At 44.9% G+C, this 23,584-nt stretch overlaps 1 protein-coding gene across 1 annotated transcript in view; it reads right to left on the bottom strand.

Annotated features, from left to right (window-relative positions):
* Positions 1–2,329: 2,329 nt before the first annotated feature.
* Positions 2,330–23,584, bottom strand: part of LOC308375114 (proton myo-inositol cotransporter-like) — a gene marked incomplete at both ends in the record, with an annotated part of 76,264 nt that continues 55,009 nt past the window's right edge. Inside the window, 6 exon segments of the mRNA XM_080851164.1 lie at positions 2,330–2,556; positions 3,076–3,228; positions 3,572–3,690; positions 4,098–4,223; positions 6,848–6,968; positions 7,519–7,682. Of these exon segments, the coding sequence (XP_080707290.1) occupies positions 2,330–2,556; positions 3,076–3,228; positions 3,572–3,690; positions 4,098–4,223; positions 6,848–6,968; positions 7,519–7,682 (910 nt within the window).

Raw genomic sequence — 23,584 nt, 5'->3', positions numbered from 1 at the left:
AAGACAAGTTTGATATTTTTTATTATTCGTTTTTTCTCCACAGATTTCAGTTTTAAAATTGTCATTAATATATTTACTTTGATAGAATATAAATTTCTAGCAAAACATTTACAGCAACAATATTCAAATGTACTGTACAGCACTGTTGAGGCGTGTGGGTCCATCACTAGTCTTCAATGTACGGTAGAAACACTGCATTTAAAACTGTAGACTGGATGTTCTCCCTTTACGTAAATGAAAACAAAATACTTTAATATTCCTCTGGGCTTTGTGTGTGTGATGTGCATGAATGTTATTGTTGTCAACCAAAGTGCATTGTGAAATTTCAACACATTAACACATGTTGCACTGGGGTCTCATGCACCGCTCATAGGGTACTTCTACAGATCTGCAATCAGATTACCCAGATCTTCTACAGATCTACAATCAGATTACCAAGAGCTCCTACAGATCTACAATCAGATTACCTAGATCTACAGATCTACAATCAGATTGCCAAGATCTTCTATAGACCTACAATCACGTTAAACTAAAAGTTTACCTCAACAGGAGATTTAGACCTATGCCTCCTCTATTAAAACTCTTATGCTGTGCACTTAAAACACGAGTTACGTCACAAGATATACTAAATATCTGTAAAGTGTGCTTGGCTAAGAGACAAGGTCTGTGCAGCACGCAAGGGAAAACAGCAAGCAGACACTTAGTGGCTAGTGAATTCTGTTGTACTTTAGTCACTAAACGCCCTGACTGATTTCCTCTATTACCTTTGAAACAGTGCAAGTTTTAAGGATATGTGCTCTGCTTCGTGTGATGCTGAATAAACAAACACATTTCAATACTACCTGCTTAATTGAAAAAAGAAATCCTACATTAATCACAATAAGATCAGTCAGTTACAGTATAAATCTTATGTGTAAGAGCATGGTACTTTTGTCATTTTGTACAATAGCTACAATTCCGCTTTCATTTAACGTTACCGATAATACACAGGTTTAAGTTTAGCGATGATGTGACAACCACTTTCCAGGTCAGCTAGCCACATAATTGGTTTGCCTGTCTACCAGACATACACTCACTCACAACTACAATATAAAAACAGAACACTGGAGGGAACAGTTCTCTTTGTAATTTCAAAACAAATACTCTCACCTAGTCACGTTCACAAACAGATATTCTATGCCTTTTGTACATAGGGCTATGAAGGAAGACGAGAAATTAAATTCAGCTTAAAAAATAAACAAATGCAAACATTGTACTGGTATGAGGGCTGAATTAAAAAAAAAAGCAGTTAAGTGTTCTTGAAACCATTTAAGACCAAATAAATATGGCATCTGGCATACAGCCATTAACTGGGTTGTTTCGTTACTCTGAAAGAAAATGTGTCAAGTAAAACCTCTGAACAGAGGTTCATTAATTCAAAGCTCATTTTGAAAACTCATACACTACACTACATATCTTTATTCAGCGTCCATCGTTGCGACCCTACAGACCTGATACAGGTGTGCAGAGGTAACTTCTCTATAACTATTTTGTAAGAACAAGTAAGGTGGCCACCACACAAGCAAATGGTACACAAGTCACTGGACAACCAATAACCCACCTGAGGCAAAACGTCCATGGCCGACTGCTTCTGTTTTCTGACAAAATGCTCATTAGACAAAGGCAAACTGGTCTAAGCACTGAATGTTACATTTTAATACTCCCTGTCCGTATTATGGTACCTGAGGTACCCTTTGTTGGGTTATATCGATGACCTGGTAGTCATGTACTGTATGTTGTTTTTGAAAGTAGGCCCGGGTCAGTAAGAACTGTAGTTAGACTTAAGTCTCAATTTAGACGGATCAGACTATACAGCCTGTAAAGGCAGCAAATTAGTGTCCACCCTGATGTAAGTTGATGTTGGTATAAACTGGTCGACATGTTACAATACACTCACAACAGTAAGAACACTTCTGTCAAGTATGACAGTAGCACGTGTGCAAACTTAAAATGGTGACACTGTTCATTAAGACACTGATAGCTTTGTACTATGCTGAAGTCTGAACTTTTAAATAGGATTATCCCCCAACCTTCACCGTGTCTTCATCCTCTAGTGGTGATGTCATAACTGAGACAGAACCTGATTGGGCAGATAGGGTCCACCCATCATGAAGGTGTAGAACAACCAATCACCTCCAACCTCACACCAGAACATGGCCCTGGGTTGAAGAACATCAGACATCATGGTGTATGTGAATGTGTTTGACTTTATGTACGTATGATCGTGTTTGTGTGTGTATATGTGTACACTTGTGCGTTGGCAGGCTTCTGTAATCATGCTTCCCCCAGTCTATTCCACATCAGAGGCGTCGTTGTCAGACAGGTGGTAATTGCTACCTTTGACTCTAATGTACTCCACCTGCCGACCCTCGTCAGAGTCGGAAACCCCGCAAGAGCACAACTGATTCTCAAACAGGGACTCCACTTCCTCCAGCCGACGGCCCTTTGTCTCGGGCAAACAGCCATATATAAACACAAATCCCAGCCAGGCAAGGCTGGAGTACAAGAAGAATGCCCCTATGGAAAAAGATAAAACAAGGTTCTGTTACTGGACTACAATACCCACAATGCAATGAGCCTAAAAAAATCAGGTTTTGCACATTGAATATAATCCAATCCAAATACTGCATGTGAATTGAGCAAATGGAATAACATACTGTATGTTGACAGACTTTTCTACGTCTTGTGGGGCCATTTCTATTCTATTCTACATAATGTCTGCAATATGTAATGAACCCATGAAGACAACTACATGCAAAAAGCCGAAAAGAAAGTGTGACGAAAACGAACTAATGGGACTATGCCTAATTTCTCCCTACCCCGCATGTCCCTTTACTTTTAGTCTTTTGATCGTCCCTCGAATCCTGATTTCAAGAGACATTTGGGCTGGTTTCAAGCTTTCAAAATGGTGTCATCATTGCCATCCCACATATCACCACTGTGGTCCCCAGACATACATATCGCATTACAACTGACCCCACAAGACTAGACTGACTGCGACTGACATCTGAATGGCACTCTGCCTGGCATGTTTACCATAGTAGGTCAGGTACTGTGCCATGTGGAGGAATGTGAGGGATACCAGGACGTTGAAGGTCCAGTTGACCCCGGCTGAGCAGGCATTTCCTGTACTTCTTGCCCACAGAGGGTAGATCTCAGAGTTCACTGTCCACGGCATCGGACCCATGCCTGATGGCAGACCAGAAGACACTCAGAGGCAGGAAGGAGATTCATTATTAGTGCCAATGCTAATTGACATAGCGCTATAGCTACAAAATTACAATTTCATAAAAGATCATTCTTTTTGAGAACAAACTGAAAGACTCCAAAGGTTCTAAATATAAAATTTTAGGTTGCAAATCTTGTTGCACACCTCTGGCTGTAGTTGAAAGAATCTCACACTGTAACAATATAAAAATAAGAAAGGGCACTTCCTCACAATTTGAATCACTTAAAAAAACGAACCTACTAGAGTGATAGACAAACCACTGAAAATGTTATTTAATCAAATCTTTGCCAGCCTGCTGCTCACCTGGAGCAAAGGCGGCCAGATAGAGCACGAGGCCCAGGAGCACCAGCCAAGAGTAGGAGGTGGGGCAGAAGTTGTAGGCCCAGTAGGTCTGATCCCTCATCACAGTCATGTTAGAGCACCTGTGGAGACAGCACACACACACACACACACACACACACACACACACACACACACACACACACACACACACACACACACACACACACACACACACACACACACACACACACACACACACACACACACACACCTCTAAACACCAGATCCCTTATCACAGTCACGTAAGAGCACACACACCCCTCACCTGTCCCATGCAGTAGATGTTGTGGTGACCGGCAAATACACACACACTCTAACACAAATACACACTCTCGTAAACACACACATACATGCACTCATGAGACACACAAACACACACATATGTATACACATACACACCCATGCCCACAAATATAGTCAAATGATATACACACTCCACCTATCAAGCACACACACACTTTCTCAAACACACACACACTCTCCTCACCTGCCCCATGCTGCTCTCTCGGTGGAGCCTCCATTGACCGGCTCACAGGAGGAGGAGAACACTGCTGACCCGTTCTCACGGTAACAGAAACCGCAGCTGGGGTCCAGCATGCACGGCTCACATGACCTTTGGGGAGGAAGGAGGAGAAGAACACACACCTTAGCTTCAAATAACAAACAAATACTGCTACACCTGCTCTGCCTGGCTACGGTCAATCGCAGTAGAGGGGAAACTCTAATTCTGAACTATCCAATGTCTGTCTGCGGCAAAGAAATATGTCCAAACAGCCCGCTGTATTCTACATATGGTGCAATACAGTCATACAAGCACTTGATACGAGATGGTATCACTCTCAATCATCTGCAAAGTCATCTGGCACAGACATCCTGTATCTCTCTATATACAGCGCTATCATCTAGGCCTACGCCTGTCAAAAATCCATAAGCCATGTCTATGGCACAGACACGTGTCTATGGCATAGGAAAACATCTATGGTACAAGCACACGTCTATGGTGCAGACACACTTCTATAATACAGACGTCATGTCTATGGTGTAAACACATCCGTACTCCATCTGCCATGCTTGTTGCACAGTCACATCTCTATACCAACTTTCATGCTTGTCATATGTTTGTCTCATCAGCCACACCCATAAATGGGACACAGATATCTATAAACCATCACATATCTGTGAACAGCAAAGCAATGTGTCAAAACCACCTGCTATGTCTGTCTGTAAAACCAGTCATGAAGACACAGCAGGACAAATCTCCTCTGTCTTCATCTGCCAACACCTACTGTTGAGGCATAACATTCCCTCAACCGTCTTCCATGCTTGCCTATAGTAAAGGCACCTCAGGCCTATCTCCTATGAAGTGCTTTCAGACAATACGTATTGATCAGGGCACTATATGAATAAATCAAACTGAATTGAATTACATGAATCTGTCTGCCCCAGACTCATACACATGTCTTCAGGGATTCCGACCAGCATGGGTGTAGCGCCCTATACGACTGGAGAGGGATATGACTTCATCACAACTGTCATATTTTCCGAATGTAATTTCGTTCCTCCAGGAATTAGTGACTGTGTAATGAGTCTGCTGTCCATGTTCCTCCCCCATATGCTGAATTAAATCTCACTGCAGCGTCTGCTAATGCATCAGGTCTGTGTGTGTGTGTGTCTGTGTGTGTGTGTGTGTGTGTCTGTGTGTGTGTGTGTGTGTGTCTGTGTGTGTGTGTGTCTGTGTTTGTTTTCTTGTGTTAAAAGCGTCTGTTTGTTCAGACTGCACACAGATGTTTCATAAAAAAAGCCACTCAACTGCCTCAGGAAGACACACACGCATGTGTTTCTGTAAGTGTACATGTGTATTATATGCATATGCTGCACGTGCATTTGCATTAGCATGTGCAAGTGTATGTGTGTGCCTGCATGTGTGTGTAGGTGTGTATGTGTGTTTGCATGTCTGTGCCTCATCACATTTGGAGTCTAAATGCAAATGCTTCTGACACATTCCAAAAATGATCGCTGTCACACACACACATGCACACACACACACACATAATGATAATGCCCACGTAATTGCCATGACTGTCTGTCCAGAAACACACAACATTCATTCACATCCTTCTGCTCTGATTTTCTGCCCATGTCACAGTGACCGCCTGTGGGCTCTGGGTAAGCAGAGGAACACGGCCGCACACAGACTCAGTGTGAACACGGCTGCCTATGTGAAATGACAACCAGGCCTCTGTGATGTAATCCACTGCAACAGGGGCAGTGTTGCCAGGCCCCATGCCTGCCAGAGCTGATGACAAGCCCCAGTGAGGAAACTACAACCCCAGTCAGGCTCTATCAATACAAAACAACCATATCAGACCAGAGATTAAACTACAACCCCAGTCAGGCTCTATCAATAAAAACAATCCATATCAGACCAATGGGCCATGGGGAAGGATGCTGTTTAAAACAAATAACAGTATTTTAAAAAGATTTGGTTCGTTGAGGAGATGCTGCTGCAGTGTGGGTATGCGAGCACCAGCATTTGTTTGCAGGGTCACTGATTCTGTTGTCCTGAGTTTCTTAGCTTAGTGTTTGCTTACACCATGTGTGTATGTGTGAGTCTGTGAGAGTGTGTGCATGTGTGTGTGTGTGTGTGTGTGTGTATGTGTGTGTGTGTGTGTGTGTGTGTGTGTGTTACAGATGGGGTGAAGGACACTGTGGTCTAATGGCTGCTGTGCCATTACGCCCACATTACCGATAATCACCTGAAAGCAAATATCTGTCTTTCTCGGCCACTCTTCGTCTCGTTCTGTCTCTCTCCATCTCTCTCTATCTCTCTTTGTCTTTCTCTATCTCTCTTTGTTGCTCTGTCTCTTTCTCTGCCTCTCTGTCTCTTAACAGAGTCTAATATCAAAATGTAACCAGTTCTATAGCCAATGCATTATGGGATCACACCATCTGTGTGAATGCATCTGCATCCATTGATAATGATGATGAGACTGTTGCCACAGTTACTAGCAGCCAATGAGGAAGACTCACCACACAACTTGGAGTTGTGCATTATGGTACCACCAGGTCACAACCAGGGGACGAGGGAGAGAGTAGGCAAAAAAGAGTGAGAGAGAATAGAGATAAAGATAGAGGTAACGACAGATGAAAGGAAATGGTACCGAAAGAGAAGAAATGGAGACGTGGAAAAAAGGAGAAAGGGGTCAAACAGAGGGAGGGAGGGAGGCAGGTACTTACAGATAGGCTGAGCAGGAGGAGTTGGGTGTGGTCGGGTCAGTTGTGTTGAGTGAAACTGGAGGGCTGTGCTGAGCAGAGAGCAGGAAGCCCAGGGCCAGCAGAGACAGACTCAGAGCAGTGCCTGAGGGGAAACCACAACCAGTAATTCAAAACCAGTAGGCCTTAACCAGTAGGCATCAACCAGGCCTCAACCAGTATGCATCAACCAGACATCAACCAGTAGGTATCAACAAGTAGGCATCAACGAGTAGGCATCAACCAGACATCAACCAGTAGGCATCAACCACTTTAACAACACTACAACACTAACACTTTAACAACACTACAAAACAAGCACTATCAACGTTAAGTATGACAACCAATTAACCTTACAAAGAAACAATCCAGTGGGAATACCAACATCACTCTGATTGCGCTCTTCAAACAGTACTATAAATACATTGTATTAAGTACCAGTGCTATCAATACAAGGCATGACTGTCATTATAGTAGAAAAGAAGGGACAAGGCTGTCACTGTATGTAACAGTCACTTACAATCAACCATACTACAACTAAGCACTAGACTTCAGCTTCTTCTTGAGACTTCATCAGCACATGGTCTGGATGGAATAGAAAAATGTAAATGAGCTCTCTACCCATAATGCTTTGCAGTAGCGAGCATGTTCCTTACCCATGATGCTCCCTAGGGTGAGTCTGCGGCGGCCCAGCCTCTCCACCAACCACACGCCGAGCAGCGTGAAGAGGAAGTTAGTGAACGCAGTGACCGCCACCAGCCATATGGCCAGCTTATCGTCCCGCACACCTGACATCTGCAGGATGGTTGCGCTGTAGTACCTGAAGAGAGAAAAAGAAAAGAGAGGAGAGAGAGTTGTGTGTGTGCTAAGTATAGGACAGGTTAAACGCAGAGGATTTGTCAAATACAGAGGCTGATTCTCACTGCTCACTGAAAGTGTGTGTGTGTGTGTGTGTGTGTGTGTGTGTGCATAGGCGTCAGTTACGGGGGGGACATGTCCCCACCACTATTCATGATTTGAATTTTGTCCCCACCACTCTTAAAAATGTGCAAACCAATTGCGACCGAAAAAACCCACCAGGGTAGGCTAATCACATAGCGTTTACTGTCTGATATACTGTCAACTCCTATAGTTCACGTCCTGCTTTTCAAGCAGCGATCTCTCAGCAGTCATGAGTGCAACAAATAGCAAAAGCTCAGATTGTGGATAACCACTTGGTTACATCAGCCTTTGGCGAGGTGTGCATGGCTCTGCTATTGTTTCTTACCGTAGAATGCCATTCTAAACGTCATGCATGTTACGTTTTATAATACGCCTAATGCTACTTCAGATGTATTTTTTCGCTTCAATATCGTTAAAAGAATAAGATATTGTTGGAGGAAGTTTGTTTTGTTGCAGCAGGCGCTGTCGAGCGGCTGTTCCAATAAATCCATGTAAATGTTCGTAATTCACAATAATGTTTGATAACCACCTGAAGAAGTTGTATTAATGTTTCCCCATGTGTTGTCTACTGCTCATTTTACACTGTTTCTCCAAAATCCGTTTGATCGATGAAATACTGTGTTCATTGGTACGTTTTCATGACAACATATTGTAGCAACCCTTAATGTGTATTGTACATCATAAGTACATTCGCCTGCGTCTCGCAGAATTGCATTATCAATGCTTCTGACTTTACGAAGGTAAGGGGGAAGTCAAGTCATTGTTACACCGCTGGTTGATGCTCAGTACCTCGTTTCATTTCATACACCCTTTACAGTCTGACATTGGGTGTCTAGTAAACTTTGTTGCTGTCAAGAGAAGTGTTAAGTTGCCAATTCTGTTCTTTGTCCTATGTGTATTAGTATTAGCCTACATATCCCGAGCCAATACCCTGGTGTTCCCAACACCATTTTGCAAAACAAGCCAAAACACGATCTTTTATTGTTCGAATGGGATTTTCAACACCTGACAATACACTGTAGAGCATATTGTAATGCAACGTTGAATGGATGAATAGCTTACATAAGGGTACCCAGTACTTTTCAAACCACACTCAAGCTTATGGTTATTGTCCCCACCACTTCTAAAAACAAACTGACGCCCTTGTGTGTGTGTGTGTGTGTGTGCGGGTGCGTGTGCTTGCATGAGTTTGTGTGTGTGTGTGTGTGTGCGCGTGCATGTGTGTGTGTGACAAATAAAGAGAACTTCATTGCCAGAGAGGAAGTCAGAGAGACAGGACATATACCAAGGGCAAGGAATAATTTTGAAATAGGGAGAGAGTCGAACAAAGGGAAAAGAAAAGCAGACTTTTTATGAAATTGCCAGTAAAAGATGAGAGGGGAGAGTATCCACTAAGACATTTAAGGACAGTGTGAGGAGCTGGAGTCATTTCCTGCTCCCCAAAGATTTTCTTTCCTGCTGTGATTAGCCAGCCAACTAACAGCGGAGCACAGGATCCTGAAGACAAGAGTAAGGAGTCTCTGGAGCTAATGAAGAGAGAGAGAGGGGGGAGAGAGGGTGGTGGGGGACAGGGGGGAGGTGAAAAGAGGAAGAGAAGAGAAGTGTGAAAGAAGAGAAAGGATGTGGGCAATCCTAGAACCTCAACTAACTACCACATCCCAGATGGCAGGTGACTGTGGAACTGATGTGGTCCTGATCTGGTCTAGATGTGGCACTGATCTGGTCTAGATGTGACCTGGTTCTGTTCAAGCTCTATTGGTTCACTGTTGACCTGAGATCTAAGCCTGATGTGTTCCAGCCTCAGCTGTGATTTTGGCTCCCACATGGAGAAGCAGCAGCCAGTATGGAGACGGCTGGACCAATTACAGTATGGAGGAGAGATTCACTACCCTGAGTTAAATTAAACTGTCATCTTCACATCTGCATCCGCTGCAACACACACACACACACACACACACACACACACACACACACACACACACACACACACACACACACACACACACACACACACACACACACACACACACACTGCTGATTACATCTTTTCAGACAGGGTGGCAGGATGGAGAGAGAGAGAGAGATGGAGGGAGAGGGAGAGAGGGAGGGAGGCAGGGACAGAGAGTTAGAAAGTGAGCTAGAGAAAGAGAGAGAGAGAGAGAGAGAGGTCGAAGAGGAGTAGGAGATTGTGGTATTGTTGGTAGGGAGGAAGAGGAAGAGGAATTGTGAAACAAGGGGTAAAGAAAAAGGAAAGAATAAAAGAAGGGAAGAGACTAGTCAGGAGAGAGCAAAATACACCGAACACCCCACTGTACCCCTCTTCCTCAACCCTTTACTCCTTACCCCCCTCCCCCACACACACACACTCAAGGCCACCCTCCAGATCAAAGTCATCTCCATAGCGCCCATCGTCATGGAGACATGTTGTGTCCTCTTGCTGCACACAGCTGAGGTGGTTAACGACTAAGAGTTGGGTGGGGAGCATGGGTGGGGAGCATCGGTTAAGTGGAGAAACAGCCACTTGAGCACGACTGTTTTTCACACCTACTAAGGTAAAACCTTCCCTCGCTCTTTCATTCCTTTCTTCATCCCTCCCTCTCTCTCCACCACTCTTTCTCTCGGTGGGGAACAGAGGAAATTTGCATTTTATTTTTAACTGCAAATGGGGGGTAGTCACAACACTGCCAGCTAGCATAATTTCAGATTTTCATTTTCTCGCTGTTTCTCACTCCCCCTCTCTCTCCCTCCCTCCCCTCTCTTGCTCCCTCCCTCCCTCTCTCTTTCTGTCTCTTGTTCCCTCTTTCCCTCCCTCTCCATCTCTTCCCCTCTCTGGCTCCCTCTTTCTATGTCTCTCTCCCCTCTTTCTCTCTCTCTCTCTATCCCTCTCTCTCTCTCCCTTCCCTCCCTCTCTCTCTCTAGCCCTCTCGCTCTCAGACGAGACAGCTCCAGACTGAGTTGCATTTACATACCTCTCATTTCCTTTCTGTGTTTCTGGCTAAGTTAGTTCTGCTTTTAGCTTTTAGAGTGAGGAAAGGCTGCTAATAATGACACTAGGCTAAAGACACGCCTATGCACAACAGCTCACATGACACACACATGTACATACATATTAATGTTTTTTTTCCAAAACACGCTAAACATGCTAAGAGAATGAAATTTTAAAAGAGAGGTGATAATTATTTTGAGGCAATTGGGGAAACCGATCAATTCAAAAGAACCTCTAGCAGACAGGGGGCCAACAGAATAACCTACTTCGCCAGAATTCAGACTGATTTAGTGTTTAGTAACAGACCTGAGTTTCAAAATCTTGAAATATGACATAGAGACAAGGTTAGTGGGTTGTTTGGTACGGTAGGTGGGCACTCTCCTCACTGACATAGAGACAAGGTTAGTGGGTTGTCTGGTACGGTAGGTGGGCACTGTGTTCGATGTTCTGTGAGACGAACTAAGGAAAAGCAAGAACTCCTAAGCTAAGAGAGAGACTCTGTTGCTATGGCTACAATCAAATCTCATGCACAAACTTGCTGTCAGTGACCTCGGTGATTGGTTGATGAGTTAATAGTCTGTGCCAGTGACTATGCATGCACTTCATAACCCTGTAAGCAAAATGACGTCCCCTAGACGTCCCGTAATGGTCTCTCTGAACGTTCTAAAAACGTAAATGTGTATGGTTCCCGTGACAACTTTAGGACGTTTTGCACGACGTTCCAAGACCGTCCCGAGGACGTTGCGGTGACAACTGGGAAACGTTTTCTATAGGTCCTGGGGACGTTATGCAGGACGTTGCAAGCACCTCCCGAGGGCATTGTGGTTACGTCTGGGGAACGTGTTTCTATAGGTCCTGGGGACGTTCTGCAGGAAGTTGCAAGAACGTCCTGAGGGCATTGTGGTGACATCTACAAAACCTATTTTAGACGTCCTGGGTACGTTATTCAAGGATGCACCGCGGACGTAGCAGGCACGACCGTTTTTGCTGAGCTAAATGAAGAAAATAAAATAATAATAGATCGCGGAGCCGTCATTTTGCTTACAGTGCGCACACACACACAAGTTCAAGTTCATTTATATTACACATTTCATATGATATGCATAGACACAGACGATTACAAACTTGATTGCGGGCATGGGAATTGAACCGTAAACCTTCCTATTACTAAACGAGATCGCTACCTACTGTCCTAACACTGTCTGATTACTATAGTGCCACTTTAACAGGTTTATCACAGTGTGAGACAGCCAACAAACTTAGTCTTTTTTTCCGAGGGTTTGAGGAAAAGCATATTGTAGCAATCTCAGTCACTACGCATTGAGGGTTTTCCGTAATGATTCCTTTTTTAATTAACATCCATGGCACATCCCGGACGTGCGGGCAGGGAGGCAGAATAAGTAGCCAAACTAAGAATGATGAAATAAAATAAATATGAATGCTTCTGTACTGATCTGTGCTATAAATGTAATGTCTGCATGATTCCAATACAATGCATACATAGGAAGGTGACCAAGTGTCTAGCTTTAACATATTGAGCTTTCCACAGGCCTTCAAAGATGGTGCAACAGAACGAAGAGCTCACCGGTCAAATTGTCTGATTGGAATTTCTTTAAAAATCCCGTCTGGCAAACACAATTTTGACAACAATCCTAATATTATGTAAGGCCTATAAAGCAAACGTGCACTGCCCGCCTTATTATGTTTAAAAGGAACAGGCTAATCTGCCGTTAGAAAGTTATTTAACAACACGCATATGCTGCATTTTAAAGCGCAAACCCTCGGTTTCAAACGAGGAGCGAACTGAGTGAGAAGGATCCAACATGGCCAAGCAGACTAGCCTTAAAAGCTTTTTTTCAGAGGCCAAAAACATCTGATGAGGGTAAACCTTCTGACGAGGATGAACCTGTAATACCTGCAGTGTTGCGCGTTTCCTTTTATTACCGTGCGTGAGCGCACGGAAGAGCCGAGAGCGGTATTGCAGACAGAGATTTTGAAAAATTATAGCACTCGCCTCATATTGAAAATTGGAGCTGTGAACGTAGTTCAAAATTATGAATTATCAACAATGAACTGAGCAAGTTCATGTAGAAAGTGAACTTTCCAAACACTGAATACCTGAAGCCCTAGATGTTCGAACAGCATCACCAAAGAAAAAGCTGAAATGTCGGGCGTTTATGTCGTTATGGAGTGACAAGTTCTCTTGGCTCCGGTGCGAGGTAATTGATAGTCACAGTAAAATGTGCAAAGGATTCACAAGAGGGTCGAATAATTTAAGAATCTCTGCTCTCATTGAACAGAGCAATGACCATGTTGCGGCGCTCATTTTAACGCCACAGCAGGTTGCGCTTAAAGGCCACTTATTGACGCGCATCAGACATAAATGTTTTTGTTTCCCATTGTAAACTTAGGAAAATAAACATGTTGCATTCTAAACTACCTGATTATGTTATTATTTAAGCTATGCAGGCCGTCAGTTTTCTTCAATGGGCTAATTTAGAAGCAGAAATAGGCTAGATATTTGGCCGGCTTATCATTAAAATGTCGGGCAAATGAAAATCATTTTTCTCTAGCGGAACTTCTGGTTCAGAGAGGACCATCAGAGGACCAAATAAGAACGGTCCCTAAAAGTCCGTTTTAAGGCTCATGCGAACGTCACGCAGAGGACCTGCAGGTAAAGGTTACGGGACGTCATTAAATGACGTCCTGGGGACGTGTGCTGAGTGACCAAATTATAACGTTCCTTAATAGTCCGTTTTAAGGCTCATGCGAACGTCACGCAGAGGACCTGCAGGTAAAGGTTACGGGACGTCATTAAATGACGTCCTGGGGACGTGTGCTGAGTGACCAAATTATAACGTTCCTTAATAGTCCGTTTTAAGGCTCATGCGAACGTCACGCAGAGGACCTGCAGGTAAAGGTTACGGGACGTTTTTAAATGACGTCCTGGGGACGTGTGCTGAGTGACCAAATTATAACGTTCCTTAATAGTCCGTTTTAAGGCTCATGCGAACGTCACGCAGAGGACCTGCAGGTAAAGGTTACGGGACGTTTTTAAATGACGTCCTGGGGACGTGTGCTAAGTGACCAAATTATAACGTTCCTTAATAGTCCGTTTTAAGGCTCATGCGAACGTTACGCAGAGGACCTGCAGGTAAAGGTTATGGGGACGTTTTTAAATGACGTCCTGGGGAGGTGTGCTGACAGACCAATTTATAAGGTTCCCTAAAAGTCCGATTTAAGACTCATGCGAACGTCACAGAAGGACCAAACGTAGACTTGCTACGAACGTCAAAAACGTTCTGGTAACGTCCTCTAGCGAACGTTGTGGCGGGGACCAATTGGGGACGATTGGGGACCTTGCGAATGTCCTGTTAACGTCCTGGGGACGTTCCCTGTTTGCGGGGAACCTACCGCAAAGAACGATAAATAACAATATATTTGGCATGAAATACTAATGGATGGACAACCCACAGAGCGAATATCATCGAAAAGTTTTCAATATGCATCTGTGTGATGACACTTTTGTGTAGACAGGCGCAAGTTTACTTGTAAAATAAAATGTTACATTCACTGTGGTACTGCGTTGACTGGCATTAGGGCTATGGTAGCTGGGTACTGTGTGGAGATGTAGCTGGGTACTGTGTGGTGATATAGCTGGGTACTGTGTTGACTGACATGAGAGCTAGGGTAGCTGGCTGTGTGGTGATGTAGCTGGATGTAGCTGGGTACTGTGTGGTGATGTAGCTGGGTACTGTGTGATGATGAAGCTGGGTACAGTGTGGTGATGTAGCTGGGTACTGTGTGGTGATGTAGCTGGGTACTGTGTGGTGATGTAGCTGGGTACTGTGTGGTGATGTAGCTGGTTACTGTGTTGACTGACATGAGAGCTAAGGTAGCTGGCTGTGTGATGTAGCTGGATGAAGCTGGGTGAAGTGTGGTGATGTAGCTGGTTACTGTGTTGACTGACATGACAGCTAGGGTAGCTGGGTACTGTGTGGTGATGTAGCTGGATGTAGCTGGGTATTGTGTGGTGATGTAGCTGGGTATTGTGTGGTGATGTGGCTGGGTATTGTGTGGTGATGTAGCTGGGTATTGTGTGGTGATGTAGCTGGGTACTGTGTGGTGATGTAGCTGGGTATTGTGTGGTGATGTAGCTGGGTATTGTGTGGTGATGTAGCTGGGTACTGTGTGGTGATGTGGCTGGGTACTGTGTGGTGATGTAGCTGGGTATTGTGTGGTGATGTAGCTGGGTATTGTGTGGTGATGTAGCTGGGTACTGTGTGGTGATGTAGCTGGGTACTGTGTGGTGATGTAGCTGGATGAAGTGTGGTGATGTAGCTGGGTACTGTGTGGTGATGTGGCTGGGTATTGTGTGGTGATGTAGCTGGGTACTGTGTGGTGATGTAGCTCGGTGAAGTGTGGTGATGTAGCTGGGTACTGTGTGGTGATGTGGCTGGGTACTGTGTGGTGATGTAGCTCGGTGAAGTGTGGTGATGTAGCTGGGTACTGTGTGGTGATGTGGCTGGGTACTGTGTGGTGATGTAGCTGGGTACTGTGTGGTGATGTAGCTCGGTGAAGTGTGGTGATGTTTCTGGGTACTGTGCGCTGGAGGTGGACATAGATTAGTGCTGTGGGCTGCTGCTGCTCCCTGCTCCATACCAAACCCACATGTGGTGTTCTCACAATCCCATGAATCACATTTCTACTTCTCTCTGGCTCACCCCACTCTTTCACTCCCGTTTATATTTCCATCGCTCTCTGTCTCTCTCCATTCAGCCCTATAGCTTTTTGTATTTCACAGATGTATTTCATTCTTCACGTCTTCCTCTTTCTTTTCCGTCTCCCTCTTTCCCTCCTTCTTCCCCTCTCTTCTGTCTTTTTCTGTCCCTATCTATCTCTCCCTCTGTCCCTGAATCTTTCTTTCTCTCTCCCACTGTCTCTCCACTTTTGGTCTCTCTTCCTCTCTTTCTTTCTCTCTCTACCTCTCTCAGTCCTTCTCTCTCCCCCTCTCTCTCTTTCCTTCCCTCTCTCCTTTCAATCTCCCTGTTCTGTGTTTGGCTTATCATCTCTCTCTCTCTCTCTCTCTCTCTCTCTCTCTCTCTCTCTCTCTCTCTCTCTCTCTCTCTTCTCCCCCCTCCCTCTCTCTCTCTGCTGCATGAGAGCCGGCCCACACTGAAAGCTGTGATTGGGAACGCAGCAGGTTTTTAAATGCTTCTCTCGCCTCCTGCTCTTCCAGCCTACTGGGACTCCATTTAACCAGAGGATTCTTTTGATAAGTGGACTATCTTGGCAACAAACACGCACATACACAAATTCAGGCAGACACAGAAACACACTCACTCAATTTCCAAGGCATACCAAACTGTTTCTCAAATGCAATGGATTCACACATCACCGATAACAATTATACATAATGAGATATATGTGTTATAGGATGTATGAATAATATGATAAACATTAAAAGCATCCCTGTAAATAAAACATAAGAACATAACCCCGCAAACAGGGAACGTCCCCAGGACGTTAACAGGACATTCGCAAGGTCCCCAATCGTCCCCAATTGGTCCCCGCCATAACGTTCGCTAGAGGACGTTACCAGAACGTTTTTGACGTTCGTAGCAAGTCTACGTTTGGTCCTTCTGTGACGTTCGCATGAGTCTTAAATCGGACTTTTAGGGAACATTATAAATTGGTCTGTCAGCACACCTCCCCAGGACGTCATTTAAAAACGTCCCCATAACCTTTACCTGCAGGTCCTCTGCGTAACGTTCGCATGAGCCTTAAAACGGACTACTAAGGAACGTTAGAATTTGGTCACTCAGCACACGTCCCCAGGACGTCATTTAAAAACGTCCCCATAACCTTTACCTGCAGGTCCTCTGCGTGACGTTCGCATGAGCCTTAAAACGGACTATTAAGGAACGTTATAATTTGGTCACTTAGCACACGTCCCCAGGACGTCATTTAAAAACGTCCCGTAACCTTTACCTGCAGGTCCTCTGCGTGACGTTCGCATGAGCCTTAAAACGGACTATTAAGGAACGTTATAATTTGGTCACTCAGCACACGTCCCCAGGACGTCATTTAAAAACGTCCCGTAACCTTTACCTGCAGGTCCTCTGCGTGACGTTCGCATGAGCCTTAAAACGGACTATTAAGGAACGTTATAATTTGGTAACTCAGCACTCATCCCCAGGACGTCATTTAAAAACGTCCCGTAACCTTTACCTGCAGGTCCTCTGCGTGACGTTCGCATGAGCCTTAAAACGGACTATTAAGGAACGTTATAATTTGGTCACTCAGCACACATCCCCAGGACGTCATTTAAAAACGTCCCGTAAACTTTACCTGCAGGTCCTCTGCGTGACGTTCGCATGAGCCTTAAAACGGACTATTAAGGAACGTTATAATTTGGTAACTCAGCACTCATCCCCAGGACGTCATTTAAAAACGTCCCGTAACCTTTACCTGCAGGTCCTCTGCGTGACGTTCGCATGAGCCTTAAAACGGACTATTAAGGAACGTTATAATTTGGTCACTCAGCACACATCCCCAGGACGTCATTTAAAAACGTCCCGTAAACTTTACCTGCAGGTCCTCTGCGTGACGTTCGCATGAGCCTTAAAACGGACTATTAAGGAACGTTATAATTTGGTAACTCAGCACACATCCCCAGGACGTCATTTAAAAACGTCCCGTAACCTTTACCTGCAGGTCCTCTGCGTGACGTTCGCATGAGCCTTAAAACGGACTTTTAGGGACCGTTCTTATTTGGTCCTCTGATGGTCCTCTCTGAACCAGAAGTTCCGCTAGAGAAAAATGATTTTCATTTGCCCGACATTTTAATGATAAGCCGGCCAAATATCTAGCCTATTTCTGCTTCTAAATTAGCCCATTGAAGAAAACTGACGGCCTGCATAGCTTAAATAATAACATAATCAGGTAGTTTAGAATGCAACATGTTTATTTTCCTAAGTTTACAATGGGAAACAAAAACATTTATGTCTGATGCGCGTCAATAAGTGACCTTTAAGCGCAACCTGCTGTGGCGTTAAAATGAGCGCCGCAACATGGTCATTGCTCTGTTCAATGAGAGCAGAGATTCTTAAATTATTCGACCCTCTTGTGAATACTTTGCACATTTTACTGTGACTATCAATTACCTCGCACCTGAGCCAAGAGAACTTGTCACTCCATAACGACATAAACGCCCGACATTTCAGCTTTTTCTTTGGTGATGCTGTTCGAACATCTAGGGCTTCAGGTATTCAGTGTTTGGAAAGTTCACTTTCTACACGAACTTGCTCAGTTCATTGTTGATAATTCATAATTTTGAACTACGTTCACAGCTCCAATTTTCAATATGAGGCGAGTGCTATAATTTTTCAAAATCTCTGTCTGCAATACCGCTCTCGGCTCTTCCGCGCGCTCACGCACGGTAATAAAAGGAAACGTGTTTACCCTCATCAGATGTTTTTGGCCTCTGAAAAAAAGCTTTTAAGGCTAGTCTGCTTGGCCATGTTGGATCCTTCTCACTCAGTTCGCTCCTCGTTTGAAACCGAGGGTTTGCGCTTTAAAATGCAGCATATGCGTGTTGTTAAATAACTTTCTAACGGCAGATTAGCCTGTTCCTTTTAAACATAATAAGGGCAGTGCACGTTTGCTTTATAGGCCTTACGTAATATTAGGATTGTTGTCAAAATTGTGTTTGCGAGACGGGATTTTTAAAGAAATTCCAATCAGACAATTTGACCGGTGAGCTCTTCGTTCTGTTGCACCATCTTTGAAGGCCTGTGGAAAGCTCAATATGTTAAAGCTAGACACTTGGTCACCTTCCTATGTATGCATTGTATTGGAATCATGCAGACATTACATTTATAGCACAGATCAGTACAGAAGCATTCATATTTATTTTATTTCATCATTCTTAGTTTGGCTAGTTATTCTGCCTCCCTGCCCGCACGTCCGTGATGTGCCATGGATGTTAATTAAAAAAGGAATCATTACGGAAAACCCTCAATGCGTAGTGACTGAGATTGCTACAATATGCTTTTCCTCAAACCCTCGGAAAAAAAGACTAAGTTTGTTGGCTGTCTCACACTGTGATAAACCTGTTAAAGTGGCACTATAGTAATCAGACAGTGTTAGGACAGTAGGTAGCGATCTCGTTTATTAATAGGAAGGTTTACGGTTCAATTCCCATGCCCGCAATCAACTTTGTAATCGTGTGTGTCTGTGTCTATGCATATCATATGAAATGTGTAATATAAATGAACTTGAACTTGTGTGTGTGTGCGCACTGTAAGCAAAATGACGGCTCCGCGATCTATTATTATTTTATTTTCTTCATTTAGCTCAGCAAAAACGGTCGTGCCTGCTACGTCCGCGGTGCATCCTTGAATAACGTACCCAGGACGTCTAAAATAGGTTTTGTAGATGTCACCACAATGCCCTCAGGACGTTCTTGCAACTTCCTGCAGAACGTCCCCAGGACCTATAGAAACACGTTCCCCAGACGTAACCACAATGCCCTCGGGAGGTGCTTGCAACGTCCTGCATAACATCCCCAGGACCTATAGAAAACGTTTCCCAGTTGTCACCGCAACGTCCTCGGGACGGTCTTGGAACGTCGTGCAAAACGTCCTAAAGTTGTCACGGGAACCATACACATTTACGTTTTTAGAACGTTCAGAGAGACCATTACGGGACGTCTAGGGGACGTCATTTTGCTTACAGGGAAGTGACTACTCTTCTCACAACTCCCAATAGACAAGAAACACAGGGCTCACTAAAAAAAAACTTCATCCACGGTTTAGTCCAACTCAACCTGATAACTAAGTATAGAGCCATTTGGGATCCTTAAACGGCCCCTAACATTTTATAAAGGTGTACCCCAAGTACTGATGGAAAACTCTGTAGTCTAAATCTCTTTTCTGATTTGTGTCTTTACCTATCTGCTCCCGAGTATCTTACTGCTGGGGAACCCTGCTTCTGCCCCTGAGCTGACAAGGGCCGCTGAACCTTCAGTAGAGGGAGGGAGTGGCTGTGGATGGGTGCAGTGGGGAAGAGATAGGGGGCGCTGTCTCCCCAGATACATCAGTTACCACCACTAGGATGCTGTATGAGGGGTGTGTGAGAACTGTGACAAGACGTGTGTATGAGTGTGTGTAGGCTTGTGTGTATGTCCAGTGTGAGGTTGAGACGTGAATGTGTCTTCTATTTTTGAGTGATGTACAGTATATGCATGGTGTGTGTGTGGAAGGATTTGTGTGTGAGTGTGTGTGTTTGTGTGTGTGAGTGTGTGGATGTGAAACACACAGACATATTCATTCAGTGTATTCACAATGTTTGGATACAAATATTGCATTCCCTAACGCGTTTTGTAAGAGAGGAGACGAGCTTCCAGAATGCAGCAGCATCATGTGAACAGCCCACAAAGTACTGCAGCTCTCTCCCACTGAGGCAGGAATGATGCTGCGCCCAGCACGTCCAGGAAAAACCACACACACACACACACACACACACACACACACACACACACACACACACACACACACACACACACACACACACACACTACATGGCCAAAGTGGTTGACAATAGAGGGGGGGTGATTGTAATAACATCAAAACACACTGTGGTGGTGAATCTGAATGAGCTAATTGTGAGTCTGTGTATGTGTGAATATGTATCTGTGTGTGTGCATGTGTGTGTGTGTCTGTGTGTGTGTCCCCGTGTGTGTGAGTATGTATGTGTGTGTGTGACTGTGTGTGTGTGTGTGTGTGTGTGTGTGTCTATATATGTGCATGTGTGTGTGTATGTTTGGGTTTGTGTGTGTGTGTATATGTGGGTTTATGTGTGTGTTTGAGTGTGTGTATGTGTGGGTTTATGTGTTTGTGTGAGTGTTTGTGTGAGTGTGTGTGTGTGTGTGTGTGTGTGTGTGTGTGTGTGTGTTTGTGTGTATGTGTGTGTGTGTCTGACAGAAAGAGAGAGAGAGATAAAGAGATGGAGAGAATGAATGTAAAAGGACAGGTGAGAGAACATCAATGAGCTTTGAAACCTTTACCTTTAAAACCTTTACCATAGGGAGTAAAAGAGAGGGAGAGAGAGAGAGAGAAAGAGAGAGAGGGTTGGAAAGAGATAGAAAGCTGGACAGAAGGAGAGAGAGAACACAAAGAAATAAGACAGAAGAAGAAAAGGGAATTACACAGAGAGGGACACTCAGCAGAGTAGAGTAAGGAGAGAGGGATGAGAGGAGAGCTGGAGAAGAGGGGAAGAAGAAGAGATGGAGCAAAGGACATAAGATAGGGGTGAACAGACGGGGGAAAAGGAGAGCAGTAGAAATGGAGAGGTGAGGTGAGGAGAAGAGAGAAGGATGAGAGATGAAGGTAAAGGGAGGAAAGAGAAGGAGAGAGAGAGGAAAAAGGGAGGAAGGAGAAGGTGAGATAGAGAGGAAAAAGTAACAGCTGTGTCCAGAAGGGGAGCAGCATCTTTACCATGGCAACAACTCCTCTCCTACCTACCAGAATCAGAACCTCTAAGGATTTGTTCAGGTACACACAAACACACACACACACACACACACACACACACACACACACACACACACACACACACACACACAAACACACACTCACACAAACACAGAGATAGTATATATCCCCCCCCACACTTACACACCCACAAACGGGCACAACATACACACTCTCACATAAATTACATTACACCGTACCACTCACATAACACACACACGTCAATCCCAGCTGACAGCACACACTCACACTCATACTGGTCCCCACCACTAGTACCCACCCCTCTCACACCAACCAGTCCATTCCCTTCTGACTCCAGATCAGGAGTGACAATGTGGCAGAAGAGGAGGAGGAGAGTGGAGAGGGAGGAGGAGGAGAGTGGAGACATTGACAGAGAACACAAGACCAAGAGAAATAAAGGTTCTGTGAATTACAGAAGCAGAAGAGACTAGAAAAGAGAGAAGAGAGAAGAGGACAGAATAGAAGATGAGAGGAGAGAAGAAGAGAGGAGAGGAGAGAAGAAGAGACTAGAGGAGAGGAGAGGAGAGGAGAAGAGAAGTAAAGAGAGGAGAAGAGAGGAGAAGAGAAGATCAGAGTGGAGTGGAGAGAAGCGAGGGGATGAGAGGAGAAGGGAAAAAAGATAGAGAAGATACTGGAGAGCCAAATACAAGAGACTAAATGGAAAAAGGCCACAACAGGAGAGGAAAGGAGAGATGAATAGACAATGAAAAAGAGTAGGAAGAGGGAACAGAGAGAAGTCTATTAAAAGACTGGGGATGGGGGGATGGAGAGGTGTGTGTCTTGTCGCACGTCTGAACCATCACCACTGAACTCCATTAAAAACAGTGACAGGCGCCCACCTATACTCCCCACACACACACACACACACACGCACATGCACACGCACATACACACGCTTACACGCACACACACTCACACACTCACACACATACACACACACAGTCATTCAAAGTGTCAGACAGCTCAGGTTGGATTGTTTTAAAATTAACCTGTGTGTCTGAAGTGAGGTCTTACGCCACCGTCTCCCCTCTGACTACTCTCTCTCTCTTCCCTTCCTCTCCCTCTCAGCTGTCTGTCTGAAGGGGCAGAAGGCAGTCCCCAGTGCAGGACTTCACACTGTGCCAGGGAGGTTCTCCAACACATTCCCATCCAGCCCTGCTTCTTCATCTACTGTATACCTCAGTTTTCTTTCTCTCCCATCTGTCTTTTTTTTCCATTGATTTTTTAGTCTATTTTTCCCCTAGTCTCTGTTGCCAGTGTTCCTTTGCCCCATTTTCTCTCTCAGGCTTTTTCTCCTCTCTTCCTCTTCACTCTGCCTCTCCATCCCTCCATCTGACATATTGTTTCCTTTGAGTGATGCTCAGGGGTGAAGAGTTCGGGCTGAGAGGAGAGGGCAGGTCGAAGGGAGAGAGAACGGAGAGAAGGAGAGGGAAAGGTGGGGAGAGAGAGAGGTGGGGAGGGAGAGGGAGAGAGAGAGAGAAAGGAGATGGAGAGATAGGTGGGGAGGGAGAGGGAGAGAGAGAGGTGGGGAGGGAGAAAGAAAGGGAGAGAGAGGGTGAGGGAGAGAGAAAGGGAGAGAGAAAGGAGAGAAGGAGAGGTTGGGAGGCAGAGGAAGAGAGAGGTGGGGAGGGGGAGAGAGAAAGGGAGAGAGAAAGGGGAGAGAGAGAAAAGAGAGAGAGAGGGAGGGAGGAAAGAAGGAGGGAGGAGAGAGAGACAGGCAGAGAGATGAGAGAGGGAGGGAGGTCTAAAATTAACCGAGGAGGCGACAACCAGAGTACAGCTCTCTGATCCCACCACAGCGAGAAACACAAAGAACAACACCAAATCTACACACACACACACCCACCCACACAGACACACACTTCACTCATACGTTTAAACACAGAGAGAGAGATAGAGAGAGAGAGAGAAACACACATACAACCACCCTCCCCAAGCAGATTTCTCTGTTAATTTGATTAGATGGGCCCACTAAGCAGCAGGCTCTGAGCCTAGTCTGGACCAAGTCTGGGTCTAGTCTGAGCTGGATCTGTTGTGGATCTGGTATGAATCTGTTGCTGTCACAGAGACAGTAGTTGCCTCAGATGAACTCTTCACTTGCAAAGAGAAGTCTACCTGCTGAGTGGGAACACACTCAGTTATAATGAGGACACACACACACACACACACACACACACGCGCACGCACACACACACGCACACACACCCACAAGCACACACACACAGGCGCGCACACACA

Source organism: Sprattus sprattus, assembly GCF_963457725.1.
Source record: "Sprattus sprattus genome assembly, chromosome: 14".
NCBI lineage: Eukaryota > Metazoa > Chordata > Actinopteri > Clupeiformes > Clupeidae > Sprattus > Sprattus sprattus.
Note: the sequence above shows the minus strand (reverse complement) of the source record. Positions and strands in the feature narration are given on the sequence as shown.